This window comes from Chiloscyllium plagiosum, unplaced genomic scaffold (assembly GCF_037043375.1).
Source record: "Chiloscyllium plagiosum isolate Xiang-an unplaced genomic scaffold, Cpla_swu_hap1 HiC_scaffold_11, whole genome shotgun sequence".
NCBI classification, from domain to species: domain Eukaryota; kingdom Metazoa; phylum Chordata; class Chondrichthyes; order Orectolobiformes; family Hemiscylliidae; genus Chiloscyllium; species Chiloscyllium plagiosum.
Genome location: NW_028270149.1, coordinates 38188790 through 38206482, shown reverse-complemented (window position 1 = coordinate 38206482; position 17693 = coordinate 38188790). Strand labels below are relative to the sequence as shown.

Genomic DNA, 17693 nt, shown 5'->3' with positions numbered 1-17693 from the left:
GATGGAGTCACAGGGATGAAGTGGATCTGGTTGGGGTGCTCTTCTGAGGGTTAGGGTAGGCTTAATGGGCCAAATGGCCTACATCCACGTTGGAGGAATTCTATGATAATTGGAGTTAGGTTTTTTTGAAATAATAAAACAATTGAGAGTAAACATGGAACAATGCTTTTTATATGAAATTTGGAAGGGAATATTGCTTCAGAATTCAAGTTAAACGTGTTCAAGAAAATCTTTGCACAGAGACTTATGATTGTAAAGCATGTTGCCTCAGAAGGCCAGAGATGCAAAGCCAGTAAAAGTGTTTACAGGGAATATAAATGGTAATTTGTGTAGTTAGGCATTATGTCATAGAGAGTGTGTAGGGAATTGAAGCTAAAAAGATAAAAAAGCTGCCATTGCTGACAATCTGACTGGGCAAAATCAATGAGCTAAATGATTTTCTCCTCTTCTTGTCATAAATATCACATCCTGTGAAATTGTTTAATGCAGGAGGATCTATTAATGAATAATGGACAGTTAAAGACTGCACATACTTATGCTAAAATTACATCTTTATTCAAAAAGACTAACACAGACAAAATAGTAGAATATTAGGGAGAGGTGAGTGATTGAAAAGTACCATGCTGTAGTCAGATTGCACGTAAAATACTGCATCCTGTTCTGGTTGCCAGGAAACAAAAGAGATTGTCAAACACTGGAGGCAGTGCAATAAAGATTATACAATATGTGACTTTAAATTAAATTCTGAAAGTTGAACTGGGGCCACAAGTTCAAATGGAAAAGGGTTATTTCAGGACAGATATCAGGAATGTTTGAGCAAAAGAAATGATCACCACGTGGAGTAAACCTCCAGACTGAGCCTGGGATCTCAAATCCTGATAATGTATAAGAAATAGATTAATCATACAATTGGAAAATGCTAGGAAAGTTGAATAAGATGAGTCGAATGTCCTTTCTAATTTGTAATTACCACATGAAGGTGTGATTGTACTAGTGATTATGAAATACTCATGCAATGACTTTAAAAACAAAACTCCTCTTTAAAATGGCAAGAACATCAGTCCAAAATACTCTGACAAGTTAAATTGGTTGCTACGGATACCAATAATAATGGCAGAGCATGATTTTATGGCTGGCAGCAATATCTATATTGCTAGCTAAATGTTGTTTTGAGCTTTGGCAACAAAGATGTGCTATGTAGATCTGCTTTGTTACTTAGAGAACTTTGTTCATTGGGCAATTAAATGGTCTGTTTTACAAGACACTGGAGATGCTTGACCTTTCAACACACAATAAACACATTGAAAAATATATTCTGACAGTTCTATGTAATCCAGTAAGAATACTACATCACAGCAGACTCGGTCAACACTGGGCATGAACCCCCCAAAAGTTGCACAAACTACGGTTTTGTATGGAGGCAGAGTTAAAGTGTGGCAGAAATAAGTGAACCAAAAGCAACAAGTCAAGAACTGACTCAAAATGGTTGCACAACTCTCTTTTGTGTACTAAAATCAATTTGCTTGTGATGCTCTGTTACTCTTGTTTACCCAAAGCTGTGTTGTGTTAATGTACAGGAACATAGAAAGACAAGGGTAGCATGTACATAGTATTAACACTTCTAGATTCCCTTTCAAGTCACATACTAACCTCACCAGGAAACAGATGATCGTTCCTTCATTGTTGCTGAGTCAAAATCCTAGAGCGCCAAACTGTCAGTGCAACTTCATACAAACTGTGATGGTTCTCTATCACCTTGTTAAAGGCAATTAGAGATTAACAATGAGTGATGACCTAGCTAGTTAAAAATCACACAACACAAGGTTATAGTCCAACAGGTTTAATTGGAAGCACTAGCTTTCGGAGTGCAGCTCCCTCATCAGGTGGTTGTGGAGGACACAATTCTAAGACACAGAATTTATAGCAAAAGTTCTGTGTCTTACAATTGTGTCCTCCACAACCTAAAGCTAGTGCTCCCAATTAAACCTGTTGAACTATAACCTAGTGTTGTGTGCTTTTTAACTTTATACACCCCAGTCCAACACTAACATCTCCAAATCATGACCTAGCTAGTGACTTCCCTGCACGTTAATAAATTAAAATAATAGCCACAGAATAACACAAGCAGCCTTAAAGCTGCACACATTGTTATTGTGATAATATGTTGTTAGAAATATATATTGCTTCCATCAGTATTTCTCCACGAGTAATTTACCAGTTAACATCCTAATCTGTTCTGTTCTCATTATATATACTAAACTGCTCATGGCTCATTTAGATACCACAAGTACAAATTAGGTATAGAAAAAACACTACAATTGAAATTACAGTTTGACATGTATCAATAGGATATTAAATTATTTTCAGAGTCAAGATTAGAGTGGTGCTGGAAAAGCACATCATTTGCTCAGGAAATGATGAAGGGCTTTTGCCTGAACATTGATATTCCTGCTCCTCGGATGCTGCCTGACCTGCTGTGCCTTTCCAGCACCACTCTAATCTTGACTCTGATCTCCAGCATCTGCAGTACTCACTTTCGCCCATTAAATTATTTTCTTCATTTCCACAATATTATTAAACTTACTAAATAAAACCATTTTGGTAGAAGGTGAGAGATTTTACATATGCCTGAACCCTTGTTTATATTGAGAAACACATTCTGTACATTGGCAGCCCAACCAAGCTCTCTTCCATGAAATTACAGTTTTTGAGTGGGGTTTGAAATAGTCAATCAACATTCTTACCTGAAACCGATGGGAACTATATTTCAATACTTAAGTCTGTGTCCTGTTCCCAGTTAGACCTTGACACAATATTAGTGAACCAACTGATTGGCTTTGCTACAGAGCAGTCTAACTTATGGTCCCTAAGGTGACCATTGCAGGCTGCTGCAAATATGGGGCCAAAACATTTTGATTGACTTATTTCTGGCACACATTAATATCCTTCTGCCTCCATACGAAAGGGCAGCTTGTGCAAATCTCCTGAATTTGTGCCAGTTCTGAATAGATTGTAAATTAAAGCTCACAAATGTTGGTACTACTAATGATAATCTTTATGCAAGTTAAAGTTTCTCTGCAGAGAGCTTAATTAAATGTTATTTATTTTTGAATATATCTTTAAGACATCTGAATGATTGGCATTAAAAATGGATTAACATCAATGGTTATATTTTCTCAAATGTTTTGTGTCTAATGTGCATAAAAATTGTTCAATGGCTTCAGGCTTCAATGTTCATGCACAGAAGAACTTAAAGAAGAAATATGGTGTCAGTTGAGTGCTCTCCTTCAATCTTGAATCTCTACTTGTTTAACATGGGCTGCTTAAATTCTTGCATGGTCAGTGGATAGTCAGGAAATCCTGGCAGTTCTCCCTAATGAGTGATTTGTTGTTGACGTCTATTATCAAGCTCATTATGCTTTCTCTTGTGCTTGATATTAAGGTATACAGCTTCCAGTCTGTTTTTGATTGCACCTACAGATGTGGCATGCAGTGCACATGGTTGAGTTCATATTTAGAACAGACAGATTTAATGTATAGGAGAAAGTGAGGACTGCAGATGCTGGAGATTAGAGTCTAAAAGTGTGGTGCTGGAAAAGCATAGCTGGTCAGGCAGCATCTGAGGAGCAGGAGAGTTGATGTTTCGAGCATTCCGGATGAACAGCCTATGCTTGAATGTTGACTGTTCTGCTTCTCGGATGCTGCTGTGACCAGCTGTGCTTTTCCAGCACCACAGACTTAATAAATATGCTGCCTATCTTTAGACCTTCCATAAACCATATTTTCTTGATGTTGAAACACCTAATACAAGTTTGATTACCATGTCATGATTTTTAAAATCATTCTCAACATCAGTTTGAGTGATTTAATAAAGCCCTTTGCTTGGTCACCTGTGTATTTAACAATTAATACAATTTAAAAATGCTCATCCTTGTATACAAATCTTTCCATGTCATTTCCCCTGCAAATCTTTATAATGCCACCAGCATTCCAACCCTCCAAGGTTGCTGCTTCAATTCTGTACCTCTGTGAATCCCTAATTTAAATTATTTAGTTATTAATGGGCCAGTGGCCATGATTCTGTTGCCCAAGCCTGAAACTCTGACATTCCCTCTCTCAGCCTCTCTTTGTCATTACTCATTCTCCTTCTTTATAACAGTTCTTTAGCGAAGGGTTTAGCCACCTTTCCTTATATCTCCTATGTAGTTTGGTGTCAAAGTTTGTCTGCGAAGGCTGATCTGAAGCACCTTGGGGCATTCATTAAAGGTGCTATGTAAATGCATGCTTTGCTGAATTGTCCACGTTAAATTCCGTCAGCCAGTTCTGATGTGATTTGAATGTGTTCTTAATGCCTTTTCCAGCTCAGCTGTTCCTCAGTCATACAGCAATTAATTCTGCTGGAGGAAGTATAAAAATATCAGCATTTGTCACATTTAGTTTTGCTTGACATAACTCAATAGTTCTTCACTAGTAGCTTGGGTTTGACTTTTCTGCTTGAATCTTGTTGCATAAAGTGTTTGATTCTGAAAGGGGTAATGATAAAGTATGCATTAAACTCCATTCAATATGCAGAGATGGGACTTCCATTAGGTAGCTGCTAGAAGCCTATTAATAAACGTTATTGCTTATTGCCAGCTTTGCTAACAGCAAACCTCACCTCATTCATGTGCAACATCCTATCCTATCACCCACTGCAGGGAAACAAGATGTCCACAATTCCAAGCATGAATATCACAGTGGGGATCTGCTGGCTCCAGCTCACCATTTGCTCCTGCAGGCTGCCATCTTGGACACTCAGAGGGCACTCCATGGGATGACATGATCTTGTCCTGTGTCCATAGGGGCTGACATCCAATACTTGCTAAGCACTCAGGAACCTCATTGCATCTCTATAATCCGTGCACAGGCTGCTTCTGCACATTAAGAATGTACTTCTATGTGCACTGGCAATTTGCATTTAAATGCTGCTGCAAAGACACTACGTGCATCGATGGGTATTCAGCTCATGGATTGGGTGAAGCTGTATTTCAGAGCTGTTCTTTTTTCATTCACTCGTGGGACATGAGAGTTGCTGGCTGGCCAGCATTTATTCCCACTGCAGGTTGCCCTCAAGAAGGTGGTTGAGCTGCCTTCTTGAACCGTTGCAGTGCAAGTGCTGTAGGTTAAGCTACATGGCCACTAAAGAGGGAATTCCAAGATTTTGATCCAGCGACAGTGAAGGCAGGGTGATATATTCCCAATTCAGGATGGTGAGTGGCTTGGAGGGATGGCATCTGCTGTCCTTGTTCTTTTAGATGGAAGAGGTCTGGGTTTGGAAGGTGCTTTTGAAGGATCTTTGGTGAATTTCTGCAGTATATCTTTTAGGTAGTACACACTGCTGCTACCCACAAGTGGTGGAGGGAATGGATGCTTGTGGATGTCATGCCAATAAACTGGGCTGCTTTGTCCTGGATTGTGGCGAGCTCCTTGAGTGTTGTTAGAGCTGTGATCACTGGGCAAGTGCAAAGTATTCCATCACATTCCTGACTTCTACTTTGTAGATGGCGGACAGGCTTTAGTGAGTCAGAAGGTGAGTTGCTCACTACAGTATTCTTAACCTCTGATCTACTCTTGTAGCTATTGTGTTTATGTTGAGTTTCTGCTCAATGGTAACCCCCACAATGATATTGGCAGTGGGGGATTCAGTGATGGTAACACCATTGAACGTCAAGGGACAGTGGTTTGATTGTTATTGGAGATAGTTATTTCCTAGTATTTGTATGGTGCAAATGTTACTTGCTGCTTGTCAGCCCAAGCTTGCTCACTTGTGCCTTGAGACTACCAAAGACTACCCAAGCAGTCTTGTGCCTTGAGACTACCAGTATGTTTACAGAATCCCTATTTTGCCTTGTCTTGCCTCTTAGCACTTTTGTCCCTTCACTTAGAGCTGACTGACATTTGGCTTCTCACCCCTCACAGTGACAGGATGCTGACTCTGACCACCCTGCATGGCTGATTGATCTTTACCAAGTCCTTGTGATTGGATTCCCTTGGCTGCTGACTGCTGAGAACAATGACAAGTTTCCTGGCTTTGTGTCTATGCTAATAGCAATAAACAGCATTGTGTTCCTGGTGTCTTTGACTGAGGGACTAGGCACAAAAAGGCCAGGCAAGGCAGGAATGCTGTGAGAATCAAGATAGGTTCTAAGGGAGTGAGTGCTAAGAGAACAAGCAAACAGCCCAAAGATGCATACTGGTCCAATCAATGAGCTGGGTATGTGGCCATGAGTTAGTTTCCTTGTTGCAGCATTTGATTAATAGTTGCTGTTTTGTCCTGGGGTGCTGCATTGAAGTGCAGAAGTATTCAGTCATGAGGGCTCCTAGAGGCACATGTTGAATGCCAATGTCTGTGGATGCATGCCTTGAGATCTTGGTGTCTGGTATCCAACATGGAGCTCCTCTGGAGCAAATGATGATCTGGTGTTGGTGGGTACCAGCTTTGACTTTCAGGTCAAGAATTCTCAGCATCTAGCCTATTCACAATAAGTAGTAAAATAAGAAGCTGCAAATTGCCGAGGTGAGATGTGCAGTTAAAAAGATTGTTAACAAGGAATAATCCCCCTTAATTGTTTAACTGACTGGAATTGGGTACAATGTTGATTCTAAGTGGAATCCTGTCTCGATGCCTGAAACTTGGTTAAAAGATAGAGTGAGTTGCTCCTCACATTCAGATAAATCACATTAGATTTCTCATGTGATTCTGTTCTCTGTCAGAATCCATGTCATTCAGTCACCTATAAGATTATATCCTAGGTTTCCATGTGACCAAAACATAAACATTTGGGAGAGATACCTGAGCTGACTCCCGTCCTATATCAATTGCGATCTTTTTGAAGAGTACAAAAGTTTAAACAGCATATTAAGCACCAAAAGTGCAAATTAACATGAAGCATGTTGCTCTATATTTGCACATGTGGAACTCTTTGGTGTCAGCTGTAACCTAACTCACTGTGGAATAGTCCTATGCAGTTTAAGGAATAGTTGAATGGAAGAACCATTTCCTGGTTTCAGCCAAACTCTAGTTGCCAGTGAACCAAGTTGGGAGGGTTTTCTGGAAGTAGCCTATACGTTGGATCCAAGGATGGGTTTCTGAGGGTGTAGGCCCAATCCGATGACCTGTCGCCTTATAGAGATGGCAGTCTGACAGTCAAAGGTGGATCCTGCCATTGTTGGAGCATGAACCGAGAAAACATAAATCCAAGCAGGCCAGGATTTGTTTGAAAAGACTCCCTAAGACAATAGCAAGCCTACTCTCTGTGGAAGATAAATCATGTCTCAGGATGGCCAGTGGTGGCAGCTTTAACCCAATGATGACTGTAGTTCTGCTCAAGCTCAAGTTACCTCAAGGAACCTGCTAATCTTGGCCCTTGAGATGGGATGAAGTATCTGCCAAAGGAAAGGTCAAGATGAGTACTTAATGAAACTACAAAAGAAACGTTAATTGTGCAACTTGGTGACTCACCAATGGGGTGAGCTGCCTTTCCAGTAGCAATCTACTTCTAGGAAGATTGGCTGAAGGTTGGAAAATGTTGACCATCTAACCTGATATCAACTTCTATGAAATTCCTTCCTATTCCACCTTTAAACCACCCCGCATCACCAGAAATATTCTGACCATATGTAGGGAAACCCACTGGATTAGATGGAAGATTGATTTCACGCCCTGGTCAGTGGAGGTAATTTTAATGTATCCCATTAATTGTTTAACTGACTGGGATTGGGTACAATGTTGATTTTACATCATGCTATAATGAAGTCCGTGGATCACATCTGGCAGGCTGTGAAATAAACATTCCACTTGTTCCTTATGTTTCCTACACATTGAGTTAGGTTAAATTGTTCCCCATGGGTCAAAGCAGAAGTTGGGAGGGAACTCCATATGCCTTCTAGTTATGCCCAGAAATCTAACTCTCTGGTCAGAAAATGCCCTGTGAAATCCACGATCTCATCACAACTACCTGATGAAGGAGCCACGTGCTGAAAGCTAATGCTTCCAAACAAACCTGTTGGACTATAACCTGGTGTTGTGTGATTTTTAATTCTGTGGTAATGAATCCCATAGATTCCCCACTCTCTGGCTGAAGAAGTTTCTCCTCATCTCCAAATTAAATGATTTTCCCTTTCCTCTAAGGTGTGCCCTCAGGTTCTAGTTTCTCCAGCTAATGGAAAATCTTCCCAACATCCACTCTATCCAGGCATTTCAATATTCTGTAAGTTTCAATTAGATTCCCCCTCATCCTTCTAAACTCCATTGAGTATAGACCCAAAATCCTCAAACATTCCTCATATGTTAAGGCTTTAAACTCCTGGACAAGCACATAGATGACATAAATTGAGGGCTGTGTAGGTTAGATTGATCTTAGATTAAGAGAAATATTCAGCACAACATTGTGGACCGAAGGGCCTGTACCGTGCTGATCTGTTCTATGCTCTCTGTTAAGCCTTTCATTTCTGGGATTATTCTCGTGGACCTCCTCTGGATTCACTCCAGGGCCATTACATCTTCAAGAAGTTATATTCAAAATTTCTAAACTATTCCATCTGGCTGCTGGAGATATGATAAGGGATTTGGAAAGGCAAAGAAAAGCAATAGGCATCTGACAAAGAGAACAAATGTTTATGAAGGTGAGGAATTGGAGTTTTGGTGATCTAGAATAAGGAACCATTTAGCGAAGGGAAAAGAGGGGAAAGGAAAACAACACCTCAGGCAAGGATCAGGAGAGGAAAAAGGGAATGGAACAGAAAGCATGAAAGAAAGCCAAAGCAAAGTGTGGGCTGAAAGAAAATATGATGGGATAGTGGAAGGAAGGAAAGAAAATACAGTTCAGAAGGAGAAACACAAAGTTCAACTTGAATAAATTATGCTTAAAGAGCCAAGATGGATTCAAGCCTCACTTACCAAGATAGGAAGACATAGGGGTATTAATTAGATATGGAGAGGCTAAAGAGGTGATGACTACCACATAGAAAGGAAATACTGCTAAAGGTAACATGGCTAGGCAGTATAAAAGTCAGACACTGGTTAAAACAAAAGGCCCGAAAGCTGTCAAAAAAGAAAGCCAAGGACTTAAGAAGTAGATGTAGAAATACATTGGCAAAAGGGTTCAATGCTAATTCAGACTTTATCAGTGTTGCTGAGATTACAAGCAAAATATCTTGATCCAAAAGAGGGGACATGGAGAAAATAATACGAAAACAATCCAAATTTGAAACCTGAGGTCCTATGATGGAAAATAGTTGAGTTTTGCATCAGAAGAAATGATCATGAAGTAATCCTAAATTCGAGATCCCCTGTTTATCTTGGCCCACAAAGAAACAGAAAAATTAAATTAAAAATCAAAAGAAACAACCTTGCCTTAGGTCCAATTTTCAATAGATTTGGCCTAGGAGTGAAGCTGCACAAGTCTTTTAAGTGTACTCAGGCCCCAGTGACATAATTGGTACTCGACCTGCAAATTTAAACATGAACAGGTTCAGAAACAGAATGTAAAAAGTGAGCTTATAATAGCAGAATGACCCAAATAGAAGTGCCATAGATTTTTGCACAAGTGACACGAAGAGAGTGCATGACACTGGTTATCGACAGCTGCAAGATTTAAGACAGGGGACATGCCAATACTTGGATTAGAGTAAAGAGTGTCAGTGTTTGTATGGAGGTGACAGTCTTGGTGGAGAGGCAAAGGTGAAATATGGAAGAGGGAAATCATAGAATCCCTAAGTGCGGATGCAGGCCATTCAGCCCAAAATTCCACACCAACCCTCCATAGACCATTTTACCCAGAACCCCCCTTCCACACTATCCCTGTAACCCTACATTTCCCATAGCTAATCCACCTAGCCTGTACATCCTTCGACCCTATGGGCAATTTAGGAAGACCAATCACCTACCCTGAACATCTTTAGAAGCTCTGACAGACCATAGGGAGAATATGCAAACTTCACATCAACAGTCACCCAAGGTTGGAATTGAACCCAGATCCCTGGCACTGTGATGTAGCAGTGCTAACCACTGAGCCTTGTGCTAGTAAAGGAAAAGAATGACAAGGAAAAGTTTACAAGCGTGGGTAGAAGACATGAGGAATCATTTCGAGCAGTATGGAAAATTTTGACAGTATATTTTTGTTTAAAAAGGAAATGTCATCCTGTTCAGACACACACTGGAGCAGATGGGACTTGAATCCAGATCTCCTATCTCAGAAATAGGAACACTACCACTGCACTAGACAAACTGCTGCTTAACAGAGTACATTCAAACATTGACAATAATGTTTAGGAAAAGCTAATGACAAATGATTAACATTTGCATTTACCTAGTACTGTTAATGTGGAAAAAAAACCATTGCAAGCCTCAGTACAGTGAGAACTTCCACCATTGCTGCCAAGCACAAGACTGGGGAAGTGTGGTACATGGAGGCAACATGCATATTTAATGAGGCAAGCTGTGTTAACAAATCTCGAGGGTTCAGGGAGCAAAACCCTCCATGAAACTCCCCAAAATTGATAATTACACAAATGTTATGCAAATTAAAACCTTAATCTTAAAGAAGGCAATGGAAATGGAGACTAAAGAGCAAATTCCATAGCATGGTCTGATGCAATGGGCCCATTGATGAGGGATGGAACAAATCTAGTCATCACAAAGCTATCCTGTTATTAAGGAGAGAAAGAGACACCACAGTAGTTATTTGATCTGCATATCTCAGGCCAGGAGAGAGGTTAAGGATGATACACCTTCATAGCAACCACAACATGTGTAGGAATTGAACCCATACTATTGGTGTCACTCTGCATTGAGAGATCAACTATCCAGCTAACTGAGCTAACTACTTCTCAGGTGGAGGAAACTACCTTCAAGCACTATTTTATAGTTTACCCTCCTACTCTTTACAGTTGTAGTGCTGTCCTCCAATATAAGAGTTGGCAATTTACTTCAAATTTCAATATAGAGAAGGCTGCAAAGTTTTAACAATGCCCTTGAGTTGGCACATAGGTATGTGAGGTATTGCTTTTTATATATAGAGTGGTTTATTATATTTCAGTTTAGCAACCGTAGAATCGGTGAAATATGTTTCAAAATCCTCTGGGTCAAGATAGCTGAATATGTTCACTTCCATCACTTCCGTCTGAAACCATGCAGACAAAGCAAGCCCTTCATTTGGCTAACCAATATGGACCACAACTTGAAGTTCAGAATATCCCAAGCAAGGTATAATTAACATATAATTATGATGGAAAGATTTACCAATCTAACTATAATTGGTCTGATGAAGGCTCACTGGATTTGAAATGTCAAGACTGTTTTTCTCTCAACAGGTGCTGCGAGACCTGCTGAGTTTAACCAGTGTTCATGGGTTTTATTTCTGACTATAATCAGTCCTTCTTCAGCAATTTATGACATGATAACATGGAAACCATGGTGGATTTTAAAATGTTATGTATATGTGATAGAACATTTCTTCTGAAGTTAAGATTTAAGTTGGGGTCACAAAATATAAGTGGCTATGTATAAATTACACAACTATTTATACATACCATTCTTATTCAGTGTGTGACTCATACATTTCACAAATGTATGTCTGTATTGCCATAACAATTAATCAGGAGTTAGATAATTAGTCAAGTTTTATTTGATGTAATCATTTTTAATGTTTTTGCTACCTTCAATGTGTATTACCTGAACCAAAGTAGAGTTAAGACCATAGACTATAAGACATAGGAGCAGAAATTAGACCATTCAGCCCATCGAGTCTACTCTGCCATTCAATCATAGCAGATAAGTTTCTCAATCCCATTCTCCCACTTTCTCCCCGTAACCCTTGATCCCCTTGATAGTCATGAACCTATCTAGCTCTGTCTTCAATATACTCAGTGACCTGGCCTCCACAGCCTCTGTGGCAATGAATTCCATAGATTCACCACTCTCTGGCTGACGAAGTTTCTCCTTATCTCCATTCTAAAAGATTTTCCCTTTATTCTAAGGCTGTGCCCTCGGGTCCTAGTCTCTTCTACCAAAGGAAACATCTTCTCAACATCCACTCTATCCAGGCTATTCAGTACCCCTCATCCTTTTAAATTCAATTGATCCAGAGTCCTCAAACATTCTTCATATGTTATGATTTTGTTCCTGGGACCATTCTCATGAATTTCCTCTGAACACACTCCAAGGCCAATCCATCCTTCCTGAGGTATGTGAGCAAAACTCCAAATGTGATCTGACCAGAGCCTCATAGAGCTTCAGAAGAACATCCCTGCTTTTATATTCAAGTCATCTCAAAATAAAAGCCAACATTGCATTTGCCTTCCTATCTACTGACTCAATCTGCAAGTTTACCTTGACAGAATCCTGGACTAGAACTTTCAAGTGTCTTTGCACATCAGACTTCTAAATTTTTTCCCCCATTTAGAAAATAGTCCATACTTCTATTCTTCTTGCCAAAGTGCATGACCCACACTTTCCCACATTGTACTTCACCTGCCACTTCTTTGCTCGCTCTTCAAACCTATCCAAAGTTTTTTGCAACCTCCCTGCCTCCTCAATACTACCTGTTCCTCTACCTATATTTGCATCATCTGCAAATTTAACCAGAATGTTCCTCAGTTCTTTCATCTGGATCATTAATATATAAAATTAAGAGTTGTGGTCCCAACACTGAGACTTTCATAACATCACTTGGCACTGGCTGCCATCCCGAGAAGGACCCTTTTATGCACATTCTCCGCTTTCTGCTAGGCAGCCAAACTTCTATCCATACTAGTACCTTGCTGCTAATACCATGGGCCCTTGTGTTACTCAGCAGCCTCCTATGCAGCACCTTGTCAAAGACTTTCTTGAAATTCAGGTAAATAACTTCCACTGGCTCTTCTTGGTTTAACCTGCTCGTTTATCTCCTCAAAATATTCTAACAGATTTGTCAGGCATGACCTCCCTGATGAAACCATGCTGACTCTGCCCTATTTTACCATGCATTTCCAAGTATTCAGAAATCTCATTCTTCACAATGGACTCCAAAATCTTACCCATGACCAAGGTTAGGCTATATGGCTTGTAATTTTTGGTCTTTTGCCTTACTTCCTTTCTAAATGGGGGTGTTACGTTAGTGATTTTCCAGTTCTCTGGGACCCTCTCTAACTCTACTAAGATCGCTACAAATGCCTCTGCTATCTCTTCAGCTATTTCCTTTAGAACTCTAGCGAGTAGTCCATCTGGTGCAGGTGATTTATCCACCTTCAGGCCATTCAGTTTTTCCAGCACCTTCTCTTTGGTGAAAGTCACCATATTGACCTCCACCCCTTCACTCTCTTGAATTTCTGGGATAGTACTTGTGTCTTTCACTTTGAAAACTGAAGCAAAGTAATTATTCAGTTCCTCAGCTATTTCCTTGTATCCCAGTACTATCTCTCCAGCATCATTTTCCAGTGGTCCAAGATCCATTTTTGCCTCTCTTTTGCCCTTTATATATCCAAATAAACTTTTACAGTCTTCCTTTATATTACTGGCTAACTTACCCTCTATTTAATCTTTTCCCTCCTTTTTTTGTTGCCCTTGGTTGGTCTTTGTAAGCTTCCCAATCCGCTGTTCTTTGCCACATTGTATGCCTTCTCTTTACTTTTATGCTATCCCTGACTCCCCCAGTCGGCCATGGTTGCATCATCCTCCCTATACTATATTTCTTTTTCCTAGGGATGAATTTTGCAGTATCTCCCGAATTACTCACAGAAACTCCTGCCATTGCTGTTCCACTGTCTTTCCTGCGAGGCTCTTCTCCCAGTCAATTCTACCCAGCTCCTCTGTTGTTGCCTTTATTCAGCTGTAATACTGCTACCTCTGATTCTATCTTCTCCCTCTCAAATTGCAGAGTAAATTCAATCATATTATGATCACTGCCTCTAAAGGGTTCCTTCACCTTCAGCTCCCTTATCAAGTCTGCCTCATTGCACAACATTAAATCCAGTATTGCCTGTTCCCTACTGGGGTCCACCACAAGCTGCTCTAAAAAGCCATCTTGTAGACATTCCAAAAATTCCTTTCCTTGCAATCCACTCCCAACCTGATTTTCCCAGTCCACCTGCATATTGAAATTTCCCATGATAACTGTAATTTTTCCTTTCCTACACAACTTTTCCATTTCCTGCTGTATCTTGTGTCCCAGCTCCTGACTTCGGTTTGAAGGCCTGTACATAACTCCAACTATGTTTTTTTTAACCTTTGCAGTTCCTCAATTCTACCTACATAGATTCTACACCATCTGACTCTACTTCATTTCTGACTAATGATTTAATTTCATTTCATACTAACAGGGTAACTCTATTCCCTCTGCCCACCTTGCAGCCTCATCTCTGTGATGTCCATCACATCATACCTGCCAATTTCGATCTAAGCCACAGGCTATTTACTTTATTTCTTATACTCTGTGCATTCAGACATAACACCTTCAGTCCTGTATTAACCATCTGTCTTCTCATTGTCATTTGTTTGTCCATTGTGCTTGAAGTTTGATTACCAACCCTTTCCAAATACTCTGTCCTATTTGTGTCGGTGGTGAAGATTTTAATAACCTCTGCTGAGTTCTCATTGCCTGCCATTTCTTTCATATTTTTCCATGCAGTTAACCTGCTGCTTTGCTTCCCACTGGGGTAAATTTTACCCTTCTCTTCCCACCCACTACCTCGTTTAAAGTCCACTTGACCATTTTCGCTAGAACATTGGTTACAGCTTGGTTCAGGTGGAGACCACCCCAGAGGTACCGATCCCTCCTATTCCAATACAGATGCCAAATGCCGTGAAAATGAACCTCTCTTTCCCATTTTTTTAGCCATGTGTTTACTTGTCTTATTATTGTGTCCCTATGCCAATTTGCACATGGATCGAGCAGTAATCTGGAGATAATAATCCTTGAGGACCTGTTCTTTAATTTGGTTCCTAGCTCCTGATAATCCCTGAATCGGTCCCCTTTCCTCATCTTGCCTGTGTTGTAAGTTCCAGTTAAACTACTAAGGTCACTTAACAATGAAAAACGATGAAGCTGTCATTGGCATATTGCATTACATTATGGCATGTTAACTTTGCAGATGATGCTGTACTTGGAAGTGAAATGTCCCGAAACCATGAAAATAATGGAGGTAACAAATACTGTGCTGGTTTTCTTCATGGCACTGTCAGACCTCTGAAGTATGGTCCAGAGCAAGTACCAGTGAGTAAGGTAGGAAAAGTTTAACTCAGAGAATTACAAGTGTATTTCTGCTCCAAGATGCATTCCAGTGCTCATAATTTACTATGCAGATGATTCAGTGACCTTTCTCAAGATGCTGTATCAGAGGACCTCAGTTCCCAGTGCAAAAAACAACGTAAACCATCAAATGTTTCTCTGTGACTTTTCTGATATCAGTGTATGAAAATGGAGTTCAAGGAACAAACTTTGCCTTAGATATTATTATATGGTTTCATGGTGGCTTCAACAGGAAGTACACTTGAGTAGTTGATAGTCTCTGTATCTTAGGGTCTGGAATTTTCCCATTTGAATTGCCACGAAAAATATAATCTAAGCAAATTCCCTGAGGCCTATGTATGAACACACAGACTTAGTTTTGAAGTCCTATCTGTTGGATTGTGCTTTGATATACCAACTTTGGATCATTCCTAAAGGCGAACCACTGAAAAGCATCCTGCTGCTGTACTGAGAAAATCATATTCATAAGTGCAATATTGACACAAATAAATAAGTAATGATGTAACATTTAATTTTGAAACACTTTAAATGAGGAACACCATACATTTAAAGCCTATTTCCTCTAAAAGGAAAGCAGTGCCTTTCTTGATGGTGTGCTTTCCTTAATATGCAGCAATAGGAATAGCAAGTGAAAAATATCTCCCAAAAAGTACAAAAGGATAGGTCATGAAACTCAATTTCTTACCGTCCTGGAGTTTTGGTACTGCTGGTGCTGTTTCACCTCCAAGTTGTGCTGCAGGGTGTGCGCAGGTTTTGAGGGATCACAAGAAATGTCTGCTGGAAGTAGGAGAGTACTCGGCACACTGCCAGCTTCTCAAGGGCAGTTAGAATAGGCAATAAATGTTGGTCTTGTTATTGACACTTACATCGTGTAAAATTAAAGTTGTGAGATTGAGATGCTATGCCAGAGCTGCCATTTTAGAGATTAACATTTATGATAATACCCTGTCTTAGTCTCACTCAGCTAAGCATGCATTATGAACCATCCAAAACATTGCTATTTAAAGGGATTATCAACTACTTCCAGTTGAATTGCTGATTTATTACTATTGACTTTTGCTGTAATTGTAGAAGTATTTGGCAGTGTCTAGAGTCCTTCCAAGTTGCTAAACTGTTGTGACAGTGTTGTGCTGCTTGGCAAAGCATGTCATCTTGACTTCATGGTCTTTGCACAAGCTACTTGTTCTTTGCCCCTTGTGCAATCCTCATGGACTTAAACATAACTGGGAAAATGAGGAACAGTCATACAGAACAAGAAACCCTCTAGAAGAGGGAGGAGGAGGACAAGGAAAAGTGCCCTCAACAAAATGCCAACCTCACTCAGGATGAATATCAATGGGGAATAGTGCATCAGAAGCCAACACTTCAGGAAGAAGTGCTGAAATATACCAAAAGCTGTTGCAGCCAAAGCTTCAAATTCAAAGCTGAACAAAGTCAGCATTACCATTGGCTGTGAAGGTGTGTTTGACCACGAATTTAAATTTGTTTGGTTCTTTCCACTCTCCCTAGCTGCACTACATTCATGCTTTTTCCTACCAAGACTCTTGCAAACAAGAGTGCACCTGCACTAGATAAAATGCATCCTGTTTTGAGAGATGAGTAACCTTGGTTCACCTACTGAATTATGCAGCAACTTGTTTGTATGTTTGGAGTTGTTGCATACAGGAGCCATATAAATTTGCAGGCAACACAAAGTTAGCAAGTTGGTCTGTATGGAAACAAAAGGTGCAGACTAATCTTATTGTTTAAGGTAAAGCTTCTGAAGGGTTAATCTTTGAGACTCCATTAGGCTTCACCCAGTCTGATGATATCATACCATCTTTAAAACACAATATGATGGTCACATGAATCTTTTGAGATTCCTTTACATTTTCCCTATTGAAAAAGTGAGGAGGTTAGAAAGGAATTGGTTGTGTATTTGTGTGTGTGGTTGTGGTGTAAAATTATGTCCCAATACATGTGTGAATCATAATGTAACACATGTATTGGGCCAAGCAGTGGAAAAATTATGTCCCAATACATGTGTGAATCTAACCGGAATGGAGGTGTTGCTTAGTCCCGTGTGAATCTTATTACACACCTCCCCGTGTGAATCTTCTTATCTGTATGTAACCAGACTGGAATGTGTTTTTTAGCCTTGCTCTGCTGTTCACATGAATGTTTACATCTGGAAAAGAGTATATCAGCTGGAAAAGTCTCCAGTTCGGTGAGTCTGCTCCGGGGTTACGTTTAACCGCCGAGCGTGGGTTGTTGGCAACCGCTCTACGAGAACTGACGGCTCCCAGTTCCGGTAACATGTAGAGTGAGTATAAGCCAGACCCGTTGTAAGTATGAGACCTGGTTGTGGCGACGCTGCGGGGAATAAAATGCTCATATTCTAGCAGACTCGCCTCTTGGTCGTTTGTTCTGTGTCAGACTACTCTCCTA

At 40.2% G+C, this 17693-nt stretch overlaps 1 protein-coding gene across 1 annotated transcript in view; it reads left to right on the top strand.

Annotated features, from left to right (window-relative positions):
• The window catches only part of arhgef9a (Cdc42 guanine nucleotide exchange factor 9a), a 328420-nt gene that overhangs the window by 47965 nt on the left and 262762 nt on the right, over positions 1-17693 (top strand). The window contains exon 5 of the mRNA XM_043704850.2: positions 15109-15239. Coding sequence (XP_043560785.2) covers positions 15109-15239 — 131 coding nt within the window. The remainder of the gene's footprint in view (positions 1-15108; positions 15240-17693) is intronic.